The sequence below is a fragment of the Miniopterus schreibersii genome, assembly GCF_964146895.1.
Source record: "Miniopterus schreibersii genome assembly, chromosome: 20".
Lineage (NCBI taxonomy): Eukaryota > Metazoa > Chordata > Mammalia > Chiroptera > Miniopteridae > Miniopterus > Miniopterus schreibersii.
This window is the reverse complement of record NC_138122.1, coordinates 14,066,659-14,089,354: the sequence shown is the minus strand read 5'-3', so window position 1 is coordinate 14,089,354 and position 22,696 is coordinate 14,066,659. Positions and strand designations below refer to the sequence as shown.

Genomic DNA, 22,696 nt, shown 5'->3' with positions numbered 1-22,696 from the left:
TGATAGAATTGCCTGGTCGTTGCGGCTCTGGGCATCCCTGCAGAAACGGCTGTGTAGTTGCTATGATGAGGGGGGACCAGAGCCAGGTGGATCCACCACAGAAACCTTTGCAGAGAGCAAGAGGGTCATGACCAGAGAGGCAGTGAGGTGGAGGGTTCTAGACATTATGCAGAGAGTTCAGGTGCAGGCCAGTTGGCGCCTGAGGGAACAAGGGGGTTCCACAGCAGCAGGTCACCTGGCAACTGCCCTGGCTGTGCCTATATGGCTTCTCTAGGGGGTTGCTACCTGTTCCTGGCACACACACCCTCCCCACCCCCATTCGGGCTCAGAAATACGTGCTATCTTTTTCCCCCACTCACTTGTCTCCATTTTCCCACCAAGAGCCCATGCCCACAAAAGCATTGGTGTGAAATGCAGAATTGACTAAAACTCTGTGGGACGATAGAGGAGAAAGTTAACATCACACACCTCACAGCAGACAACCAGAAAGCCTTCGGGAGCAGGTCCTTCCTCTAAGTCCCTCTCTCCTATATCACTTCCTGGGTCGATTATTTTTTTTCCCTTTCAGCTATAGAAAGAGCAGCTTTAGGACCGCAACACAACTGAGCAGAAAGGACTGAGACTTCACTGTACCCTTTCCCCACGACACACACGTGTGCACAGCCTCCCCCACTATCGATGCACCAGAGTGGGACATTTGTTATAATCAGTGAACCTACATTGATATGTCATCATCTCCCAAAGTCCATACATAGAATGTCTGCACTTGTGACCAGCTCCCCTGAGCTGATGCGGCCCCTGTGGGGACCCCCTGCCCTTTGAGATGCTGGCTTAAGGAGTTTGGATTAGGTTTGAGAGTCATTCAGAGCTCCCAGAAGCATCTAGTCAGGGCCACAGTGTGATGCTTGCAGGGATGTAGTGCCTGAGGGTCTGCATCCCAGGACTGAAGGGGTCCCGGTCCTCGTGGGCCAGAGGGGAAGCTGTCTTGTGAGGAGCTGCCCTTCGGAGGATCCCTTCGGCCTATGGCGTTGACCCCCATACCTTGGGCCTGCCTGTTAACGTGGGACTTTCCTTTTCTTGGAGCTGCAGGAGTTCGAGATCGAGCTAGAAGGCTCCCAGACCTTGAGGATTCTGTGCTACGAGAAGTGTTACAACAAAACGAAGATCACTAAGGAGGATGGTGAAAGCACGGACAGGATCATGGGGAAGGGCCAGTTCCAGGTGAGGCTGCCGCCGCCTCTGCCCGTCTGTCTGCCTGTCCGTGTGAGTGGCTGTTAGGTTCCATCTTGTGCCCAAAGGAAGTTCAGTTCAACTTGTTTTTCCAACTGTGCCTCGGTTCCTCAAGACAAATGGCTAGGTGGTGCCGTGGGCTGTAGTTGGCAGTCACGAGGCCAGCGCTTCTGGGAAGAGCACAGAAATCTCAGTCCTCCCCGCTTGACGCTCCTTCTCTGGCTTCTGGTCCCCAGTTCCAGGGGCTGCAGTGCAGGCACAGGTCTCCCCAAGAGTTGTTATAGGAACCCCCTGGTTGGCCAAGAATAAGTGTCCATACATGACCAGCGAGGGGTCCCGAGTCCTCAGGAAAAACCATCCAGCCTTCAGTCCTTCAGAAGTTTACGCAGCCCTGGAAGCCCACTCCCTGCTTTCCCACTTCTCGGCAGACAAGAGCTGCACCACCTGCTGTGTTTCTTGTGGCCTCCTCTGCACACTTCAGCTTTCCGTAGGAGAAAGCCCCGGTATCTGCTTCCTTACAGTGTATCCTACCAGACCCAGCTAAGCAACTTCTCCCAGCCCTGCCCTGGAGGTGGGCACTAACTGCTTCCTGCTCCCCTTGGTACCCTCGGACCCTGGGGAGAGGCCTCCAGGGGGAGTGGGTTGGCCATTCCAGGTGCTGGTGGGAGGATGCTCCAGTGAGTATACTAAGGTTTGGGTCTGTGTTGGGGAGCAGTGCAGCAGCCTTGCCCAGCACAGGGAAGACAGGATTCTCGGCCCCTGTCTCAGTTGGGGATGGTCTACCAACACCAGCCCCTGGTCCACAGCCACTCAGTAGATGTCCTGGACGTGAAACCTGCCTGTGGCTTAGATCTTGAGTGAGAAGGGTATGGTTCCTCCTTGCTTACCATTAGCTATAAGTTTCATCAGGCCACTTGTAGGATCTTGGCGTAGAGCAGGGCTTCCAAACAGAAGAAGCAGAAATACAAGGCAGTGTTTATCACTCATCCCACTTCTGGGGACCTGACCAGGGATCTGAGACCAGTCAGGTCTCTCCCTCCACCAGGGTTCTCCATGTGAGCTTGGTGTGGGTTCCACCTTGACAGATGGGGCATTCATTGTGTGGAGGTGGTTCGCGCGTGTGATATGGATACTTACTGCTTTACAGCTTGTGCATTGACTCCCCACCATGTCCTTGAGATCCAGCCCTTTATTTCCACATAGCTATTCTTCACTCTCTTGGCTCTATGGGGAATCACATGAAGCGAGTCAGCCACATGGATGGCCATTCTGCTCTTAATGGACACTAAAGCAGTTTCCAGATTTTGCCATTCCGTGAGCATCCTGGTGCTGGGCTCCTTAGAGAGCCAGCATGTTCTTGCACCTACCAGGTGATGGTAACAGTCATAGCTTGGGTCCTTTCAGTTCTTCACCCTCTACCATAGTATTTGATGACTACTGCTCTCCTCCCTCTCCATGTTTGCATCTGCCTGCAGCCTGGGAAACCCTCACCCACACCCAGGTCCTGAACCAACATTTCGCAGAACCCCACAGCGAGCCAAGGACACAACCTGAGGGGGTGTCACTGGGTGGAAGTCAGAGAAAACATGAAGGGTGCAGGCGGATTCTGGCTGAATGGACCTATTGGAATTCTTGTCAAAGGCAGGCCAGGGGCAGATCAGACATCACCTGGGGTTGGTGGGATAAGAAATTTAGTCGGTTGTCAAGAGTGATCAGGTATCAGGGATGGGGGATTCTGGCTAAACTGAGTTAGCAGGATTCTTGCTAAAACTGGGCTCACGAGGATGTGCCCAAGGATGAGGCCTAGTTGGAAAACAGAGCTCAGAGTAGCCTGGCTAGAAGTTAGTCAAGGAGCGACTCTGATGCCACACCTCTTGTGACCTTGGGCAAGTCATCATTCCAGCTGTCCAAACTTATGTCTTCACCTGTAAACTGGGGTGGGGGCCTTCAGTGTCAGTGGCTGCTGTTACTAGTATTTGTAGTCGTTGTTAGTGAAGAAGGCAGACCCCCTGTCTCTGCTTCTGTGGAAGGGCTGAGTGGGAAATCTGGCCCTTGAGCAATATCATCAGCCAGGAAAGAATCCCAGCATACCGTAGGGGATGTTTGTGACTCATGCCGTAGGAGGCTGGCTTGGCTCCGGGAGACCTGGGCTCCCAGCAGCTTGTTAATGAACTGGGCTGCCCAGGAGGAAGGAAGAAGGAAGCAGGAGGAGGAGAAGCGATGACGCCCCATCACCCCGGCCAGTCCTCTTTTTCCCCAACCTCATGGGTGCTGTTTTTGTGTGGAGTGTGCCTGGGCAAGGACGTCCATGACTCCTGGGACCCAGCCTTCCTGAGACCAAGCTTTTCCCAGTAACTTCAGGCGCCTTCCTAGAGTGCCAAGTGGGCGGCGCATGCGGTCCTGCACGATGTCCTGCTGCTTGCGGTGGGGTGGGGATGGCATGGCCTATGTCCCCCCAGGTGCCCCCTGCCCCCTATACACACTTTGACTCATAAGTTGAGTGGAGAGCTCCTCCTGTGAGGTGGGGAAGGCACAGCACCCCAGGAGTGTCCGAGGGGGGCAGGAAGAGGTCCAGAGCCATCGAGGGTGGGAAGAGGCAGGACAGTGCTGATAATGACAGACCCAAACTGGAAGGACCCCAAGTGTCCATCAACTGGTAAGTAGATAAACAAAATGTAGTATATCCATACAGTGGAATATTATGCAGCCATAAAAAGGAAAGAACATTCTGATACATGCTGCAGTGTGGATAACCTTAAGGGCCTTATGCTAAGTGAAATAAGTCAGACAGAAAAGACAAGCACTATATAATTCCACTGATACGAAGTTCCTGGAGTAGGCAAGTCCTAGAGATAGGAAGTGGAGTAGAGGTTTCCAGGGGCTGGAGGAGGGTGGGAACAGGGAGTTATTGCTTAGTTGGTATAGAGTGTTTGGTGAAAAGTTCTGGTGATAGATGGTAGTGATGGTTGCACAACATTGTGGATGTGTTTAATGCCACTGACTTATGCACTAAAAATGGTCAAAATGGTAAATTTTGTGTTATATCTAGTTTACCATCTTTTTAAAAAAAAAAGGTTGTATCTATTTTTAGAGACAGAGGAAGGGAGAGGGAGAGGGAGAGATAGAAACGTAGATCAGCTGCCTCCTGCACGCCCCCTACTGGGGACCGAGCCCGCAGCCAGGGCATGTGATGCTCAGTTCTCTGCGTCACACCAGCAGGGCACCATCTTTTTTTTTTAAGAAGTTAAAGGTGCGGAGATGGACATGGAGTCCAGACTTGGCAAATCACCTCCTCCATGGCATCCCCGACCACCAGAGGGCATAGTTGGCCCCTGCTCCTTATTGTTGGAAAAGCCTTGGACTCTGCCTCCCCTCCCATGGCTACCCCTCAGGGCCTCACCTCTAAGAGGGTAGGCGCCTGGTTCTCAGCAGCCCCCGTGCATGTAGTAAATGCTCACTCTGTGCCAATATGCATGTTAAATATATTTAAATTGTATATACTATATATGTGTGTCTGGACACCGAGATACCACAATGGGTAAAACAGACAAAAGCCCTGTCCCCACGGAGCTTACATTCTAGCTTGGGAGGTAAACATTAACCAAAATAAAGGTAAGAGCTGTGGGGACACGTGGGTCAGGAAGGAGATGGGGCGAGGGGAGACCTGGTTTTCAGTAGGGTGGTCAGGAACAGCAGATACTGTTATAAAGGCACTGAGAGTCCTACCTGCTGTCACAGAGGATTGTTACAGGGCCATGCACGTTCTGTCCACACTGTCATTCACCACGATGGGGTCCCTGTGTGCCTGGGAAGACAGGTGCCTCCCTGGGTGCTTTTCGGGGCTCAGATGGATGAGTTGTAGCCCATGTACCAGGGACGTGAGCAGGGAAGAAACTGATGTCACCTCTTAAACACCTACCTGGAGGGGGCTGGGTCTCTTGCACCAGGAACGTAAAATGGGTAATGATTGCTTTTAACAAACATTTGGGGAACATTTTAGCCTATAAAAGTTGTGAATGTGTAAAATCACATGAGCAAATCCTTCTTGTACAGACTCCCTGGGATTATCCTGAAGAAGCGTCCCACTGCCACCTTGGGGAGAGTGTGGCATTGGTGATCTAGACCCTCCTTGCTCTGCTTTGGTCTGGTTTGGGCCCCTCTATCTTTTCTTCTTTAACTGGGACATCATATAATGCATCCAATTTTAAGTGTATAAGTTTTTAGTAATTTACAGAGTTGTACAACTATCACCAACAGTCCAGATTTATAATATTTCCATCACCCCAAAATGATTCCCTTGCTCCCATTTAGTCACTCTCTGTTTGCACTCCAGACCCAGACTGCTCTGCTTTTTGTCTATGGGTTTGCCCATTTTATATGTTTTATATAAGTGGAATCATACTATATTGTGCTCTTCAGTAGCTGACTCCTTCCACTTAGCATTAATGTGTTCGAGGGTCATCCACGTCATACCAAGTATCAGTACTTCATTCCCTTTTATGGCTGAATCGTAATCCGTCATATGCATGCGTATACCACATTTTGTTTATCCATTCGCCGACAACCCAGACGGACACTTGGGCTATTTCCAGCTCAGAGCTCTTACTTACAGTTAGTGCTATTGTGAACATGTGTACAGAAGTCTTTCTGTGTACGGATGTTTTTGTTCTTCCTGTGTGGATACCAAGCAGTGGAATTGTTGGGTTGGGCAGCCAAGTTTAACTTTGTGAGGAGCTGTCCTACTTTTCCAGAGTGGCTGCAGCATCTTACATCCCCAGTGGCAGTGTGTGAGGGTGCCTGTTTCTCCACACACGCATCAACACTTGTTACAGTCTCTTTTTGATGATAGCCATCCTAGGGGAGGTTGCTTTATCTTTTATGTTGTTGTTAATCCTCACCTGAGGATTTTTTTTCTGTTGATGTTTTAGAGAGAGTGGAAGGGAGGGAGGGTGGGGGGTAGAGAGACAGAGAGAGAGAGAAGAACATCGACGTGAAAGGGACACATCAATAGGTTGCCTCCCACACTCGTCCCGACCAGGGTGGGGGGTCGAACCTACAACCCAGGCGAGTGCCCTTGACTGGGAATCAAACCCGTAACCCTTTGTTGCACAAGCTGATGTTCTAACTACTGAGCCACACCAGCCAGGGCTGCTTTATCTTTTTAAGTGATGCTAGAATGTGGTTTTGGGATCAGAGTAGGACAGAAAGTTTAAAGATGTGGGTGATGGACCCCAAGAGAACAGGCTCTGGTAATAACAGAACCAACCAGATTTCTGTTCCAGGGAGGTTCTCTTGTTCCTTAGAAAACCCACCCCACGGAGAAAGTGATGGTGCAGATGTGTGGAGCTCAGTCAGAAGCACTGGGGAAGCCCTGTTGGTCCATTCTGGGCGGTGACAGCAGTCTCCAAGGAGGCGAGGGAGGATCGAATGGCATTTCCTCCTGTGGATAGTTCCTTCCTGCCCCACCCCCTCCGCTGAGGGTGGGTGAGAGGATACCCTGTGCTTGTCCACCAGAGACCCATCTGGCCTTGCCTGCTATGGAGCAAGCAGGGCAGCGTCTGGTCCTCAGCCAGGCTGCTACAGGGCAGCACTCAGTGTCTGCCCTGCCTGGACTGGCCCCTCCACCCACCGCCTCCCTGGAATAGATGCAAAGGGTAGCTTTCTAGGCAGACTTCGGGGCAGCCGGCCACCAGGCCCACTGCCCACACTTTTTCCTCTGAGACCCACATCTTGCCCAGCCCTAGGGGGACAAGCAGGATCCAGACCATTCTCCCCAGAACACTGCGTGTGAGCAGACATTACCCACCACCCAGTCCCCATCTCCCAGTGGTAACTGCGACCCTCGCAGGGGGAATCCGGAGCTCTCTCACATTTTCCCAAGACATCAATTTCCTGGTCCTCACTGTGGGTCATCTGTTTTTCCAAACCCCCGCTTGTTTACTTCTCCGATGCTTTAAATAGTCACTCGAGAGCTTGCCAGCCATGAATGTCGTTTGGGGGTGGACCGAGCGTCTCGGCCCCAGTGTTGTTATTCTTCATGCTACTTCCGCTCTGCTTAGCACGCTCTGTTCTTTGGAACGGAGCCAGCCTGGGGTTGGCCTTTCCTACTGGAGTCGCCATCCAGGGCCCCTGTGAGGGATGGGACCCAGTGAGGAACCATCTGCGGCACCGGGGCCCAGGTCTCACTCTGTAGGCCAGCTCCCGCTGAAGCCTCTGGGCCAGGCGGTGGTGGGTAGGGACCTCAGTGTGGGGGCAGACGATGGCACCAAATCCCCTCATCAGGGGGAGGGGCATGGGGTGTCTGTCCTCCGCCCTTGAGTCCACCTGAGGCAGCGCATGCCATTATTGGGGTTAGTAGCAGGGGTGGTGCAGGCCCTGGGAGTGTCCCCGGAGCACCTCCTACCATGAGATGGCCTGGCCAGACAGCCATGTTACTCAGCTTTTCCCAACGTACCCACAGGAAGCCAGCCACCTGAGAAGGAAATTGGGCTTTTCTGGGCTTTAGAGAAAACTATGACACAACAGAGTTCCCGTAACCAATAGGCTGCTAGTGGGGGTGTTTTTTCTAAACAGACAAAATGTAGAAAACTCAAGGGTAATAGGAAGCTTTGACCTTGGCAAGTCAGGCTGCTGGGGCGGGGCTTCCCACGAAGCCTGGTCAAAAGGCTGCAGAGGCCCAGGGGCTCCTCGTGCTCCTGCCCAGCTGTGCTCGCCTCTCAGATCAGCAGGACCGAGGATGCGAGAGACACTGTCTGCTCCCACCGCCATGCGGGGCCTTCTGCGGTACTTCCACCGGAGCCGGGCAGCCTGTGCTGAAAAGCACCTGTGTGCTCGAGGCACCACCCTGTGGACCCACATTCGAAACCTCATGTGCAAGGGCAAGGTGGGCCGGCGCGGGTGGGCTGTGGTTTCCCTGGGGGACAGTCAGGGCAGGGTCTCTGCTGCCCAGATGTCTCAGTGACCTCCTTTCTCTGTCCCTCTGCTTGTCAGCTGTGTTGGCCAATTCTCAGTTTTTGAGAGGAAAGGGGCCCAGTGATTACCGTTCTGTGGAGGGAAAGAGAAGAGTTTCTTCTGCTGAACCTGCTTGTTTCCCTTTTTTTCAAACTCCCAGCAGTGGTGTTGAACTCTCCCTTCCTCCCTGGGTGGCCAGGACAGGGTTTGGGGTTGATGGGGCAGTAATGCGCTCCCCTCATGCTGTTCTCGTTTGGTGGAAAGCCAAGAGCTCTACTGGCCCGAGTGTAGAAGGGCCCTGGTGTCACCCTCTCCTGGGAGGTAGAGGCAGCCGGGCCTTGTTTTCCAGCCACCTCATCTGCACAAGGCCCAGAGAGCTGTGGCCTGTTGGGTCCCTTACAGTGGATAAACGTGTGATGCCTTTCTAGGCCTAGCACTAGGCTCAGTACTGTCGTGTGTGTGTGTGTTTGTACACGTGTGTGCATGCAGAAATCATGAGGCATGGTCTCTGCTCTTATGAGCTTGCCTATTAGTAGAAATGAACCATCACCCAAAGCCAGAGATGATGACATAAGGAGTGGCAGGTTATATGGTATCGGACAGTGGCTCCCTGACCTGGCCTCACACCAGAATCTCCTGGGGAGGTTTCTAGTTAGGTGACTTTAAACAGCGTAGTCCTGCAGCCCAGTACTTGTGCAATGCTCGGGGTGGGGGGTAGATGTTTAGAGGGCCTTCCTGAGGCCCCCTCACTAGCTTTGTATTTTGGAGCTAGGCTTTGGCTCCTTCTGGACCAGACTCCAAACCACAAGACTGGCCTAGGCTGGATGCCCCTACTGCACAAGATCCTGCAGCCAGACTGCAGTGCATACGGTGGGAGGAACAGTGGCCCGAACTTTTGGATGGTATTGCCCCCAGGAAGTTGCTACTGAAACGGGGCTCCCAGAAATTTCACTTAAACCAACTACTACTCAGCCCTAGCTGAACTATAGGTTGATGAGGGAGGCAGGGGAGCCCCCAGTTCCTGACCTGCCAGCATGGACTGCAGCTCCGACCTGGACAGGTTGGTGGGAGGAGCAGGGTGTAGGGCCCTGAGCTGTTCCTACTTCATACAAAAGGTGAACCTGGGCCCCAGACACAAAGGTCTGGGAACAGGAGGGCTCTGCGGTTCCCAGCAGGTCCTGTCTTCTCTATGGGCCCCACTTGGCCTCTGGATAGAGATGCAGGCCAAGGTCCAACTCTGGTTCCGACTTAGGTGTGGAGAGTAGCAGGCTTGGGCTGCTGCCTGGCAGGACCTCTGCACAGACCCAGGGCTCTGATAATCATGACTCCTTGCTTTCAGCTGGACCCCCAGGCCCTACAGGACAGAGACTGGCAGCGGACCGTCATCGCCATGAATGGGGTATGTACCCACGGGGTTCTGCCAGCATTAGCTTCCCCCAGCACGTTAGCATGGCCCCGGCTAGTGTTGCAGGGGGGTGAGGCTGGAGGAAGGAGAGGCCCTGAAGAACAGAATCGCTGCACAAGAGGGAATCTGCATGGTGTTTGGAGTGCAGTCATCAGCCAGGCACTGAGCACCCCTCCCGAACACTGCTCCAGGGACACCACCAAGACAGGCAGCGCCTCAGCCCTGGGGTCTGCCCATGGAAGCTGAGACCCCTGATTAGTCCTCAGTGCCCTTTAAAAAAACACTATCACATACCAAAAGAGGTCTGGGCATATATGACAAAATGTTAACATTTGATAGATAATTCATGGCTTTTTATTATAGTATTCTCTGAACTTTTTCTCCAGTTATTTTTTTATGATTAAGAAACATACAGAGAACGGATTGGTGGTCACTAGAGGCGAGGAGTACGGGGGTGGGGAGAAATAGGTGAGGGGATAAAGTTCTCATCACAAAAAAAGTGTGTAGCTATGTAAGCTGATGGATGTTAACTAGACTTGACTATAGTGATTGTTTCACAATATATACAACTACCTAATTATTATGTTGTACACCTGGAACTAATAAAATGTTTTATGTCAATTATATCTCAGTTTTTAAAAAAAGAAGCAGTGGGGATTGTGGGGGCAGGTTCTGCAGGAGCTGGTCCTTAACCCACCCTGACCATCCTGGCTCTTGCTGATTTGGGCTGGGGCTTCCTCTCAGGGCTGTCCTGCCTGACACTGGGATTTGGTCCTGCTTTCCCCAGGGGTGGAGAGATTTGCCCTGGGAACTCGGGCTGTGAGGCCCAGAGGGTGAGAAGGCCTTTCCCCTTCTCCCACAGATTGAAGTGAAGCTGTCGGTTAAGTTCACCAGCAGGGAGTTCAGCTTGAAGAGAATGCCTTCCCGAAAACAGACGGGGGTCTTCGGAGTCAAGATTGCTGTGGTCACCAAGTGAGTGTCAAGGGGCTTGGGCTCTCAGGCCTCTTGTCCCCCACCAAGGTGTTTCTAGAGGAAAGAGCAGTGTGGGTCTCCCCTCTGTGCACAGCATGGTCACTGCACAAGGATGCCTCCCAGGCCCATGGGGGCACTGTGCTTAGCTGCTCTCCTGTGTTTACGGCAAAACTTAGCCCCGTAAGCTAAGGATTGTCATTGTTCCTTTCCTGTGCAGGTAGGTTGGCCCCCATGACTCCTAGAACTGTGCAAGGACAGGGTTTTCTTCCCGCACTTGGAATTTGTCGTGATCTGGGTTCCTGTTGAATAATGGCAACCCCTGCCCCTGTGTCATGGGTCAGTCACGAGGAGAAGCCTGTATTTGGTTTGAGAGCAGTTCTCAGGGACATAGGCCGCTTCCTCCCAGAATTCATTCACTTCCCCAGTTGGAATCTGGCTGGGCCCCTGACCTTGTTGGTCATCCAGGCTGAGGCCTGTGTCAGGCATTCCCAGACACCTAATTGTATTGGAACACTGCTCCCCACCCCCAGCTGCACCCCAGCCGTTCCCATGGCACCTCTGGAAGACTCTGGGTGTGAGCAGAGAGGATTCTGTCAGCAACTAGCCCAAGTAAACACTGCTAATGAGGGTGGCTCTGGAAAGAGCTCTGCTGGGCTCCTGAATCCACTTGCTAATAAACTAAACTGAAGCCAGCCCTCCAAACAGCACCATCTCCCTTTAAAAAAAAAAAAAGTTTATTGATTTTTAGAGAGAGGGGGAGGGAGAGGGAAAACATCAATGTGAGGCACAACATTGACCAGCTGCCTCCTGCACGCCCCCTGCCAGGGATCCAGCCCAAAACTCAGGCATGTGCCCGTGACCAGGAATCAAACCTCCTGTTACACAGGACAGTGTCCAACCAACTGAGTCATACCAGCCAGGGCACCATCTCCTATTTTTGAAGCATTTTTGCTCCAGGGTCCTACGTGGAAGTGCTGGAATTGTCCATTGTTAGGATTTGGAAGAGAAAAGCAGTTAAAATGACAGGTTTCTGAGCACTGGTGTTAGTCAACCCTTTGGAGTCCTGCACAAGGCAGATGTTGGTTGAGCGCCTGCTGTGTGCTGGGCTCACCTCTTGCCAAGGTCTGGAAGGGCCAGGGATTTGCCTCATACAGCAAGTGGGTGACAGGGCCAGGGTTGGGTCCCATCTCCCGACTCAGAGACCAGACTGCTTTCCATGACACTGTGCAGCTACCTGTTGACCCAAGGCCTGAGATCGTTTAACTGGACTTCCTGTGATCCGATTCACTCCTGACCTTCCCCCCCAGGATCGTGTGCAACTCCCAGGTTGTCTGGCTACCTGGAGCTCATACAGAGGCCCTGATAAGATATAAGCAACGATAGTCATGAGCTCACAGAGCAGACAAGGCTCTGTGTGCAGCTCACACCTGGCACCATCATCACCCATCTCCAGGTGTCCAAATAAGCAGTGGTTGTACCCCACTTTGGCTCACACCAGGGCTGCTGGGCACTAAAGGTGTTTCCCCTTCCCCGCAGAAGGGAGAGGTCCAAGGTGCCCTACATTGTGCGCCAGTGCGTGGAGGAGATCGAGCGCCGGGGCATGGAGGAAGTGGGCATCTACCGCGTGTCCGGCGTGGCCACGGACATCCAGGCACTGAAGGCGGCCTTCGACGTCAGTGAGTGTCAGCCCTGGGCAGCGTGGGATGGAGATGTGGGCCTGGAGTCCATGCTGACTCTCAGGGCGCCCTCTGTGGCCCGTGCTTGTTACATCACACTCTGCACTTTCTCGTCATTGAAAATGAGAAGAAAAAATATGGGAGACATTTCCCCAGATACCGGTTCTTAACCCCTTTAACCATGCCTGGCTCTTACTAAGTTGGACCGGGGCTTTCCCATGGGGCCTTTTTGCTGGGGCTCAGCCTGCTCTCCCTTGGGGTGGCAGAGAGCTGCCGACTGAAGCCCAGGGTCAGTGCGGTCTGACCAGTAGTAAAGCAGTTTGAGGGCTCTGAGGGGAGCAGTCCCAGCTGGTGCTGAGGTGTCTCTGTCTCCCTCACCTTCACACACCACGAAATTGGTGGAACAGCCCCAATGGCCAAAGACACCATGACCCCAGAGGGCCCTCGGAGTGGCTACATACTTCACCCTCCCTGGCCTGGAGTCCTGGAAGACCGAGCCCCACCCCCTCCCCATGACCAGAATGGGCCTGAACTATGGCGCAGAGGGCCAGTGGCCACCTGAGTCCAAAGGAAAAGCACTGGCTTAAACACTGAAATGGAACAAATAATCCAGTGTCTTCCTGTTACCAGAAAACACCAGCAGCTGGGCAGTTGTCACAGGGTAGAGCCACCCGATTCCTGCCCAGGTACCCTGTCTGTCCTTCACTGGGCTGCCCCTTGCCCAGCAGGGCAGTATGGGGAGGATGCCCGGAAAGTTCAAGATGAGCTCCTAAAAGGAGAAGAGCCCAGAAAGCAGTCAGCCAGACAAGGGGAGCAGAACCCGATTCAGGATCTGAGAGTAGCCAGTTCCACTTCTGTGCTCTGTCCAGATAACAAGGACGTGTCCGTGATGATGAGCGAGATGGATGTCAATGCCATCGCTGGGACCCTGAAGCTCTACTTCCGTGAGCTGCCCGAGCCCCTCTTCACCGACGAGTTCTACCCCAACTTCGCCGAGGGCATCGGTGAGTGTGTGGGAGGCATCTCCCACCCCCTCTTGTCCACTGTGTCCCCTCTGCCATGGTCTGTGTTTCAGCCTAAATTCTGCGTGTGCTGGGGGGGACCCAGAACCAGGTCGGTCCTAGAAGGCCTCTGTCTGTCCTCCAGCCACCTGCCATCCCTGACCCTGCAAATAATTTGAGCGAGTACACGCCTGGGGATGGGGTCTTGGAGGCTGCCTCCTCCTCACTAGAACAACTGTTCTGCTCCCCTAACTCCAGGTCTTAGCACATCAGCACCTGCAAACCCAAGCTGACCCCAAGTCAACCTGGAGGGTAGTGTCCAGGCTGGGGCACTGGTGTATAGATGGGGCAGCTGCAGCCTCTGCGCCCTGCCTCCGGGGCTATTCAGTAGGGGACCTGGTTCCCCCATCGTGCACAGGGTGATAAGGGAGCCCCCAGGGCCTCGCAGCCCCCCTGCCCCTCAGGCTGCCTGTTTCATTCCGTGCCTCACTTCCCTTGCCTTGGGCTTTTCTGAGCAGGAGGTGGGAATGGTCCAGTTGGCGTTCCCTGTGTTACCTTTGGCCCCTTTCAGCTAGAGAAAAGGTATTCAAAGGGACTCGTCCCCACATAGGCTCCTGTCACAGGCTCCTGACTAGGGCTAGTGTTGGATGAGCCAGGATGATGACAGCCTTGGATTGTCCTATGCCCAGTGACCCCAAGAAGTAACACACACACACCCCACAGCTCTTTCAGACCCTGTTGCAAAAGAGAGCTGCATGCTTAACTTGCTGCTGTCACTCCCAGAAGCCAACTTGGTGACCTTCCTCTTCCTTCTCGACCATCTGAAAAGGTAACCCCAGCTCTTCCTCGGGGGACTGGGGCTCCAGGATCTCCAGGCAGCAAGAGGAAGCTCTTTCTGTGCCCCGCTGGCTTCCATCAGACTACTTGGCACCTGGTGCCTTCTGTCCCCACATCTGGGGTTACTCACCCACTCTGGGCACTAGAGCCATGGCCAACTTCTTCCCTCCCTACCGCCCTCCCCCTCTGCACCACAGCCTTAAGAGTGAGGTGCTTTGGCCACAGGCCAGCATTGTGCTTGGACCCCACCCCCCAGGTCATGGCCCAGAGCTGACCCAGACACCTGTTGGCCTCAACTACTCTTCGTTCTGGGCCCCTCAGACCCAGAAGAGCCACGGTGGGTCTGTTTGCAGCACAACCAGGGCAGGTTAGCTGTGCTATGGAGCCAGACCAAGGCAGGAAGGGGTGGCACCCATCACCACTTTCCCTGAGGACTCCAGGGCGACTTGGCCCCTCTGTCCTGAAGGCCATGTCCCAACAGCACCCTCTGCTTTGGCCTTCCTCAGGGTGGCAGAAAAGGAGACAGTAAACAAGATGTCCCTGCACAACCTTGCCACGGTCTTCGGCCCCACGCTGCTCCGGCCCTCAGAGAAGGAGAGCAAGCTCCCTGCCAACCCCAGCCAGCCCATCTCCATGACTGACAGCTGGTCCCTGGAGGTCATGTCCCAGGTAGGAGGAGACAGGCTTGAGCCTCACAGAGGTTCGGCCTCTGCCTGTCCCACCCTGGGTCCTGCCAGTTGCCACTCAAATTGTACAGGGGAGATGGCCAGGGAGAGGGACTTGACTGGGGAGAGCTCTTGCCTTTGTACCTCATTGGGCTTCTCAGGGTGGTCCTCCAGGAGCACCCAGATCTCTTCCTGTGAGGGGCTCATGTCACCAGAGGAGCCCTCAGCATGCTGAGCTGGCCTTATGGCTGTAGTTACCAGGTTCTGCCTTTGGCCAGGAAGACCTCCCACCTGCACTGTAAGCACCCATCTAAGCTGCTTTCATCGTCCTTTTGTGCCCCGCAGGTCCAGGTGCTGCTGTACTTCCTGCAGCTAGAGGCCATCCCTGCTCCAGACAGCAAGAGACAGAGCATCCTATTTTCCACTGAAGTCTAAAGACCCAACTCCATCTCCAAGAGGCTGGCAGAACAGCCTAGAAAACTCCTGGTGAAACAGGCCATCCACAGAGCAGGGACCGAATCTTCTTGAGGAGTGATTGGGCCACCTCCAAGAGCCAGGCCATCTTCCAAGAGACAGCTAGCTAGCTTCCCAAGGCAAAAGGCCAAGTGGCCTGGGCAGTTCTGGGCCCCCAGCCTGTGGGCCTGTGAGCTCCCAGCTGGCCGCAGACTCTGGTTTTCCATACCGCCACCAGAGGGCGCCCCAAAGCCAGCACGGCTCAGAGTGCAGGCCTGGCCACAGACCAGGCGACGGGAGTGGTTTTTATGAACTTTTCAGAGTTTAAAAGATTTCTACTGGATCACTTGTCAAGATGCACCCTCTCCAGGGAGAAGGGAACATGACCAGATTCCCTCACTATCGTGTCTTGAATAAACACTGCTGCTGCTTTCATATCGTGGGGGCCACAGCCCTGTCCCTGTGTGGGTGGGGGCACTTAGATTTTCCTGACTTAAAAATTCGACTCCTGTATGTAGCAGGGTTTGAAAAGCTAAGTCAACACTGTGTAGCATTTGACCCCTTTCGCCTCCTTCTCTTTCTTTCTAGAAGGAAGTCTGTGCAGAAATGGGTTTCTTCCTTTTCTGACCTGTTACATTGTTTTTGCTGACCATGTGCCCCTGGGAATGCAGCTCTCCACATAACGTCCAGGACCGGACACCAGGGGGCGGGCGGCCCAGGCTGCGCACTTTATGGCTCGTTCTCTAGGGAGAGGGACCCCTGCCCACCATCCCAACCACCCCGCTGGGCGCACGCCGTCCTCTTCAGCTGAAAAAGGCCTTGATCTTGATCTCTAGCTTACCCCAGCCTGTCGCCCCTTGTGCCCTCACTCTCCCCCAAATCGTCCCCTCTTTTAGACTGCTTCAGTTCCTCCCTTTCTGCTGAACAAACTTAGTAAATTTTTGTAAAAGTTTCCCCTCGGCAGCATCTTGCTGACAGCTTGTTTTAAACTTTGATCCGAATAGCCTTTTGATACTTGAATATTTTTAAGTTTTATACATAGTTTCTAATTTTTTTCCTAACAGATTCAGATACCTAATAAGATATTAGAATGTACTCTGTGGACAGTCTGTGTCCCAGCGGCATTTTGTCTTCCTCCAAGCGCCAGCTCTGTCTTCAGGAGCCATTTCCGAAGCCTCCTGAGCACCGGGGGTTGGGAACGGGCTGCTCCACAGGCCAGCCGAGGGTGGCAGCTCCCGTCCCAGAGCGGGCGGAAGGACAGACCTGCCCCCGCTCCCCGCTCTCCACGCACTTGACATTCCTGGTAACCCTCCTGAGCGTCTGGCTTGAAAGAGAGCTAGGAAGCCACTAAGTATTTTGAAGAAACAAGTCTATGAATACTGTGTCCGTTTTTAAACAAGAGGGGTTGGAGCAAGGAGAAAAGAAACTGTGAGAGGCAGAGTTTCCATGCTGGTCTTTCAGGAAGAGAGGATGTGATTAACCGGAGGAGGGAAGCCATGGTGCGACTCAGGAAGAGGTGTTTAGCTGTCACATGATTACACCAGTAGCGAGTGCCACTGTCCCATGATCCTACCCAAGTCCCTGGGGAGGTGGGAGGGCTCACCCAGCATGTCTCAGGGCAGCTCTCTCCTCTGCCTGTGGACCTGCCGAGCCAGGGGACAGAAAACAAAGCCACTTGAAGGTCTTACGTCTGCATACTGTATTTATTTAGTTTTACTTCTTTCTTTCAAGGAGAGCAGACCCACCGTTTTAAAGCAGTGCCGCTCTCCTGGGGGATAAGGGCAGGGAGCAGGGTCCTCCGGCCTCCGCACATTTCTGGACTCAGTGGGTTCCCTGGGGTTCCTCCGGCCTGGCCTCCTGTCCCCATCCATCTCAGCAAACCTCCAGCCCTGCAACGGGAAGACGCTTTGCTTAGAAAAGCTAAATCCAGCCCTTGCTTCCCTTTCCCCTGGTTTCTCATGATTTGCATCTGTCGCATTGAAACTGGAAAGCAATATATCAATGTCTGTGCCAATTTCCGTTCCCTCTCCCACCTCCTTCCCCTTTTTACTTTTATTTATATAGAATGTGTGCCGTTTAATGATGGAATGACCACTCTTCTGTAGCTGTAAAAGCACTCCTTCGCTAGGCCACAGTGGCTGTGGGCACTTGGGATCCCCAGCTACATGCAGGCCTGTGAGTTGGCCAAGCCAGCATGGGGCAGGGAAGGCCTGGAGCCCAGATGCAACCTTCCACGAGGCGCTGCTGCCAGATGCCGCAACAAGAAATGATGCTTCCCAGCCCTTGGCCCTGGGTCTGGAGCCATGAGTTTGGCTCCCTCACAAGGCAGCTGACCTTCCATTGGAGGGGGGCTGGTCTCAGCAGCTGCATTTCTGCTTTTGAGCTCAACCATCTATATACCACTGTGGGGGGAAGGGACTGCTGACACTTTCATTAAAGTTACCTGAGACTACTTGGCATTAGTGGTGATTGTTGCATAAAAAAGAGAAACAGTGCCTCCGGGATGGGGTTGGGGTGGGCACTGGAGCTGGAGTGAAGGGCCCTGGTGCCCCGTAGGCCTCCAGGAGAGTAGTGTGTGTGCCCTGTGGAGGAGCCAGGCCCGGTGATGCTGCTGGACAGCATTAGGACACGGAGCAGGAGCAGTCACTCTGAGGAGTAAGAGCTTTGGTCATCTGGTTTGAGACAGGGCAGAGGGGGCACCGGCTGTGCCAAGCACAGGGGCAGGGAAGGTTCCAGCCACACCCAGCCTGACTCCAGAATCCCTCAGTCTCAGTGGTTCCTGCTGGGACCACGGTTTGGTGGTACTGCCAGGTCTGGCCCCTGTTGCCTACAGGTATAAGTTGCTCTTAGCCACCACCTGCCTTGCACTGAGTATATTTGGTCCCTAAAAGTCTGTAGTTCTTTATCCCTACTTTCCCAGTCCTGTTTAAAGACCTTTAAAAAAAAAAGTCCTTTTGCATCTCTTTTACTAGGAGTTGGTTTTACAGATAAGAGCAAATAAAAGGAGGGCAGGATTAGCCCTGGTCAGGTAGCTCAGTTGGTTAGAGCTTCATCCCGATGTGCCAAGATTGCAGGTTCAATCCCAGTCAGGGCACATACAAGAATCAACCAATGAATGCATAAATAAGAGAAACAACAAATCTCTCTCTCTAAAAATAAAAAAATTAAAAGGGAGAGCATGATTTTGTATAAAAATCTCAGAAGAGCCCTGGCTGGTGTGGCTTGGTTGGAGCATCTTCCCATACAACGAATGGCAGGTTTGATTCCTGGTCAGGACACATACTCCAGGTGCAGGTTCGATCCCTGGTCAGGAGTGCATACAAGAATTTGAAAAACATCTCAGAACTTTTATACCTGCCCTGCCTCCCCCCCTCCCCCAGAATGCCCCAATTGCCTTAAAAGGAAGTGTTTCCACAGACTAACAACTGGCTGTCAAAAAATAGCTCTAAAGAGATAAACAGAAAAAATGAGGGGATGACACCCCCCCCCCCAACTCTTCAAGAAGCCAAAAAGGCCTCCCAGAGCTGCTGCCAGGGGTCAGCGGGCAAGACTGGGACTGAGGGTCACCCCTGGGTGAGGGGGGAACTGTCAGACCTGGGGGGTAGTGGAGAGTGGAACTTAGTGTAATGAGTGGGAGAGAGATGGGTCAGCTGCCAAGCAGAGCCCTGCGTCACCCAAGTTCTCCCAGTACAGAAAGGCCAGCCAGGCGAACAGGCACCCACGTAAGTGCTCTGGGAGACAGGGCCCTGTCATGTGTCCAGATTAGAAAGGAAGCCAGGGACTTCAGGGGACCAAGGCTGCTCTTCTGAGAGCTCCCAGAAGAGATGAGCCGAGTGTCATGAGATAAGTGTCCTAAGCCAGGGAGCCAACCAGACGTCACACAGCTATGTGTTCGAGACAGGCCTTCTCAGGGCTTCTCTGGCCAGTTCAGCTGGAACAGCGAGGACTTAGTCCGCGCACCAACTCCTTTTCCATTCCCTCCTGTAGGCGGAACTGGGCAGGCCTGACCACAAACTCTCCTTAGGGTTTTCAGTCACTTTATGGAAACCTGAGCCCGGCACCTGGGGATGTGTAGGTTCAAATGGGATTCTGGCCAAAGAGGAGGCCTGAGAAGTGGGGCCTCAACAGGCTCAGGTCCTGAGTAACTGCAGGCTGAGCTGACACCAGAAGAGGAGGCACCAGAATGGTGGCCCACCCAGACTAGGGGACTCCTAGGGGCTCGGGAGCTTGAGCCCCTAGCCATGCGATAGGTCGACCCTCTGGCCATGCCATAGGTTTGACAGAACTTTCAGAATGGGAAATCTGGACCCATCCAGAGAGAAGCAGATGCTGCAGCTGCTCATTTAAGTACAGCTACAATTTAAATTATGTGATGATTGCTGCCGTGCTGGGGTGGCTTTGACAGGCCCCTGTCTGGGTTTGCTGTCTTGTCTCCTGTCTGTGGCTGCTCAGTGCCTCAGTGAGCCCAACCTCCCCTGCCCTGCTGCTGGGCTCCAGCGGGAAATGGGGTCAGAAGGAGAGAAACAATGGGGAGAAGGGAATGACTGCTGTTTCTTCTATTTTCTGAAAACAATATTTCCAAAGTTGGGTGTGGTGATCAGAAGTTAGTTGGAACAAGCTAGGCAACTGTCACCTTTGTGTCATAGACCGCTCCTGAGCTGCATTTCCTAAGTGGCCCCTGTCATCTGGTGACAGCCAGGAGAAGGCACCTGGGGCTCCGGGTCAGCGGGAGCCCTCTCCTCCCCAGCAGGCTGGCTTTGGGCCTCTGTTTGTGCCTCCCCCACCTTGTGCTAAATCCACCTGGTAATGCCATCCAGAGCTCAGCGGCTGGCATTGCCCTTCCTGGCTGCCCTGCAGTTTTCCGGACTCCACCACTTCGTGGCTGTTATGAACTGAATTGTGTCCCCCCTCCCAAATTCTATGTTGAAGCCCTAACCCCCAATGTGACTATTCAGAGATAAAGCTTTTAAGGGGGTGATTAAGGTTAAATGGAGGTCCTCATTTGGTAGGACTGGTGTCCTTATAAGAAAAGGGAAAAAACACCAGGAGTCTCTGCATGCACACAGAGGAAAGGTTGCATGAGGACACAGTGAGAAGGTGGCCGTCTGCAAGCCAGGAAGAGAGGCCTCAGGAGGAACCAACCCTGGTGGCAGCTTGACCTTGGACTTCCGGCCTCCAGAACTGTGAGAAAATAAATGTCTGTCGTTTCAGGCCCCTGTTCTGTGGTATCTTGTTATGGCAGCCTGAGCTGACTAATACAAGGGCCTTTGGCCCCTGGATGTGGAACCAAACTTGGAACCTGAGTGCTCCCTGTGCTCCTCCATGTTCATGACCCTTTTAGAGGGGGCCCAGGGTGTTGACTAACCACACAGAGGGCAGGGGGTTGTCACCTCCCTCGTCCAGGCCACATTAGTGAGCCTCTCAGGCAAACACATTCCATGTGGCCTCCTCCTCTGTCAACTTGAAACTCTTCCAATTCACCGTCACACTGAGGGTCCTCCAGGTGACCTAACAGTAGCCACTGCCCAGGAATGGCATGTACGGTGTCATCCCATGCTTCAGCCCACATACTTGCTGTAGAGGTTCCCCAGGCAATGTCATTTTGGGGGGCCCAAAGCCCCTGAGCAGCCTCTTGTCATCCCCTCAGCTACTCAGTTACAAGACCCCCTCCCCCAGAGTTCTGAGGTCCCAACTCTGTCTTGGCCTGCGCTTCCTGGGCTGAGAGAGTGAGGAGCAGCGGCGCCTGAGAGATTGGGCAACACTGATCCCCAAATGAGGTGGGGCAGTGAGGCCTCAGGGCCCTAAGGATTTCTTAAACCACAGTGGAGCACTTTCAAACTGAGAAAGAAGGCTGGCTGCCAGAGGATTGGCGTGCCTTGCCAGGAGGCACGCTCTGTGGCCTTTGGCCCTAGTGTTGCATGGCCACTCCTCTCAAGATGTTCAGAACTGAAGCCACCTGCCTGTCGCAGCTGGACCATGTTCACTCCCTCTGATTCTCCTTGTGAGAGCCTCTCAATGTTCAGACAATTCAAAGCCTTTGAAAAGGGAATGGTCTTCCATGATCCCTCTCATGGGTAAATTGTGCCCCCCATGAAGATATGTCCACTTGGAACCCCATAATGTGACACTGGGAAAAGGGTCTTTGCAGAATTGTTAAAGTAAGGATCTGGCGATGAGATAGTCCTCGATTAGGGTGGGCCCTGAAGCCAATGACAGAGTAACCTTACAAGACAGAAAAGGAAACAACACAAAGACACACGAGAGAAGGCCACACGAAGGCGAAGGCTGAGATGGGTGATGGGTCTACCAGCCAGTGGTCACCGAGGATTGCTGGCACCCTCCAGAACCAGGGGAGAGGCCTGGAACAGACTCTCCCGCAGAACCTCTGGAAGGAACCAACCCCGATGACACCTAGATTTTGGACTTTAGCTTCCAGAATTGTGAAAGAACCTATTTCTGTCTTTTTTTTTTTCTTTTTTTCTTTTAATTTTTTTTGAGAAACATCTGTTTGTTTCACTTATTTATGTATCCATTGGCTGATTCCTGTATGTGCCCTGACCAGGGATCGAACCCTCAACCTTGGCATATTGGGAGGACACTGTAACCTGACTTAGTTAGCTACCTGGGCAGGGCCCCATTGCTGTTGTCTTAAGCTACCCAGTTTGTGGTCATTTGTTATGGGAGCCTTCAGAACTAATACAGTACACTCAGCTAGTAAGACAAGACACTATGGTCAGATGCTGGCTGTCCATCTCCCACCCCTGTCACCCCACTGGCAAATGCATTCCTGCTAAGAACAGACATGAGTCAGTTTCTCCTGTGTCCGGGGCCAGAGGCTGAAGGGCTGGGGTGGGGGACAGGGAGACAGACACAGGGATCATATCCACACACCACACCGAATCCAGCCTGGGGGCATTGGCCAAAGTCGTCCAGCTCCACTCCCACCACCGGCCTTGCCCAAAAAGGGCCCAAGAAAGCAGAGAGCATCTCCCTACTTGTTCCTTCACCCCTGGGCCTTGGCCTTGGCCTTTGTCCCACCTCTGCAGACATAACTCTCCTCCACTCAACATCCCATTACCTCTGGCCCATAAGACACTCGCTAGCTCTCTTCTAGCTCCCGGAAAGCAGAAGAGAAAGAAGAAACGACCCTTTCTAGACCCCTCCAGTCCCGCTAGCTCTAGCCCTTCAGTTTCTTCTCCATTGAGCCTGTCCTTGCAATTTCACTCTCACCGCCCATTTCCCTTATGTCCAGGTCAGTCTGGCTCTGGCAAGAAGCCCAGGGCCCCACGTGACCAAGCTGATGGCCATTCCCTGACTGCCTCTGACACAGCTACCTGTCCCTCCTGCTGGTCCCCTCTCCTCCCCCAGCTGCTGCAACAGGCGTGGCCTGCTGACCAGTTTTAAATTAGTTCCCCAGGGTGGTTTTATGTTTTCTCAACAGGCTTGTCTCCAGATCTTTCAAGAACCTCTCTGAACTTCCTTCAGGATTTCCTGCAATAGCAGCCT

The 22,696-nt window shown here is 53.3% G+C and overlaps 1 protein-coding gene across 1 annotated transcript in view; it reads left to right on the top strand.

The window, feature by feature from the left end:
• Positions 1-17,642, top strand: part of BCR (BCR activator of RhoGEF and GTPase) — a 105,658-nt gene extending 88,016 nt beyond the window's left edge. The window contains exons 16-23 of the mRNA XM_081123604.1: positions 1,090-1,221; positions 9,521-9,580; positions 10,449-10,558; positions 12,095-12,234; positions 13,104-13,238; positions 13,959-14,064; positions 14,579-14,741; positions 15,083-17,642. Coding sequence (XP_080979730.1) covers positions 1,090-1,221; positions 9,521-9,580; positions 10,449-10,558; positions 12,095-12,234; positions 13,104-13,238; positions 13,959-14,064; positions 14,579-14,741; positions 15,083-15,172 — 936 coding nt within the window. The 3' untranslated portion in view covers positions 15,173-17,642. The remainder of the gene's footprint in view (positions 1-1,089; positions 1,222-9,520; positions 9,581-10,448; positions 10,559-12,094; positions 12,235-13,103; positions 13,239-13,958; positions 14,065-14,578; positions 14,742-15,082) is intronic.
• Positions 17,643-22,696: the final 5,054 nt, after the last annotated feature.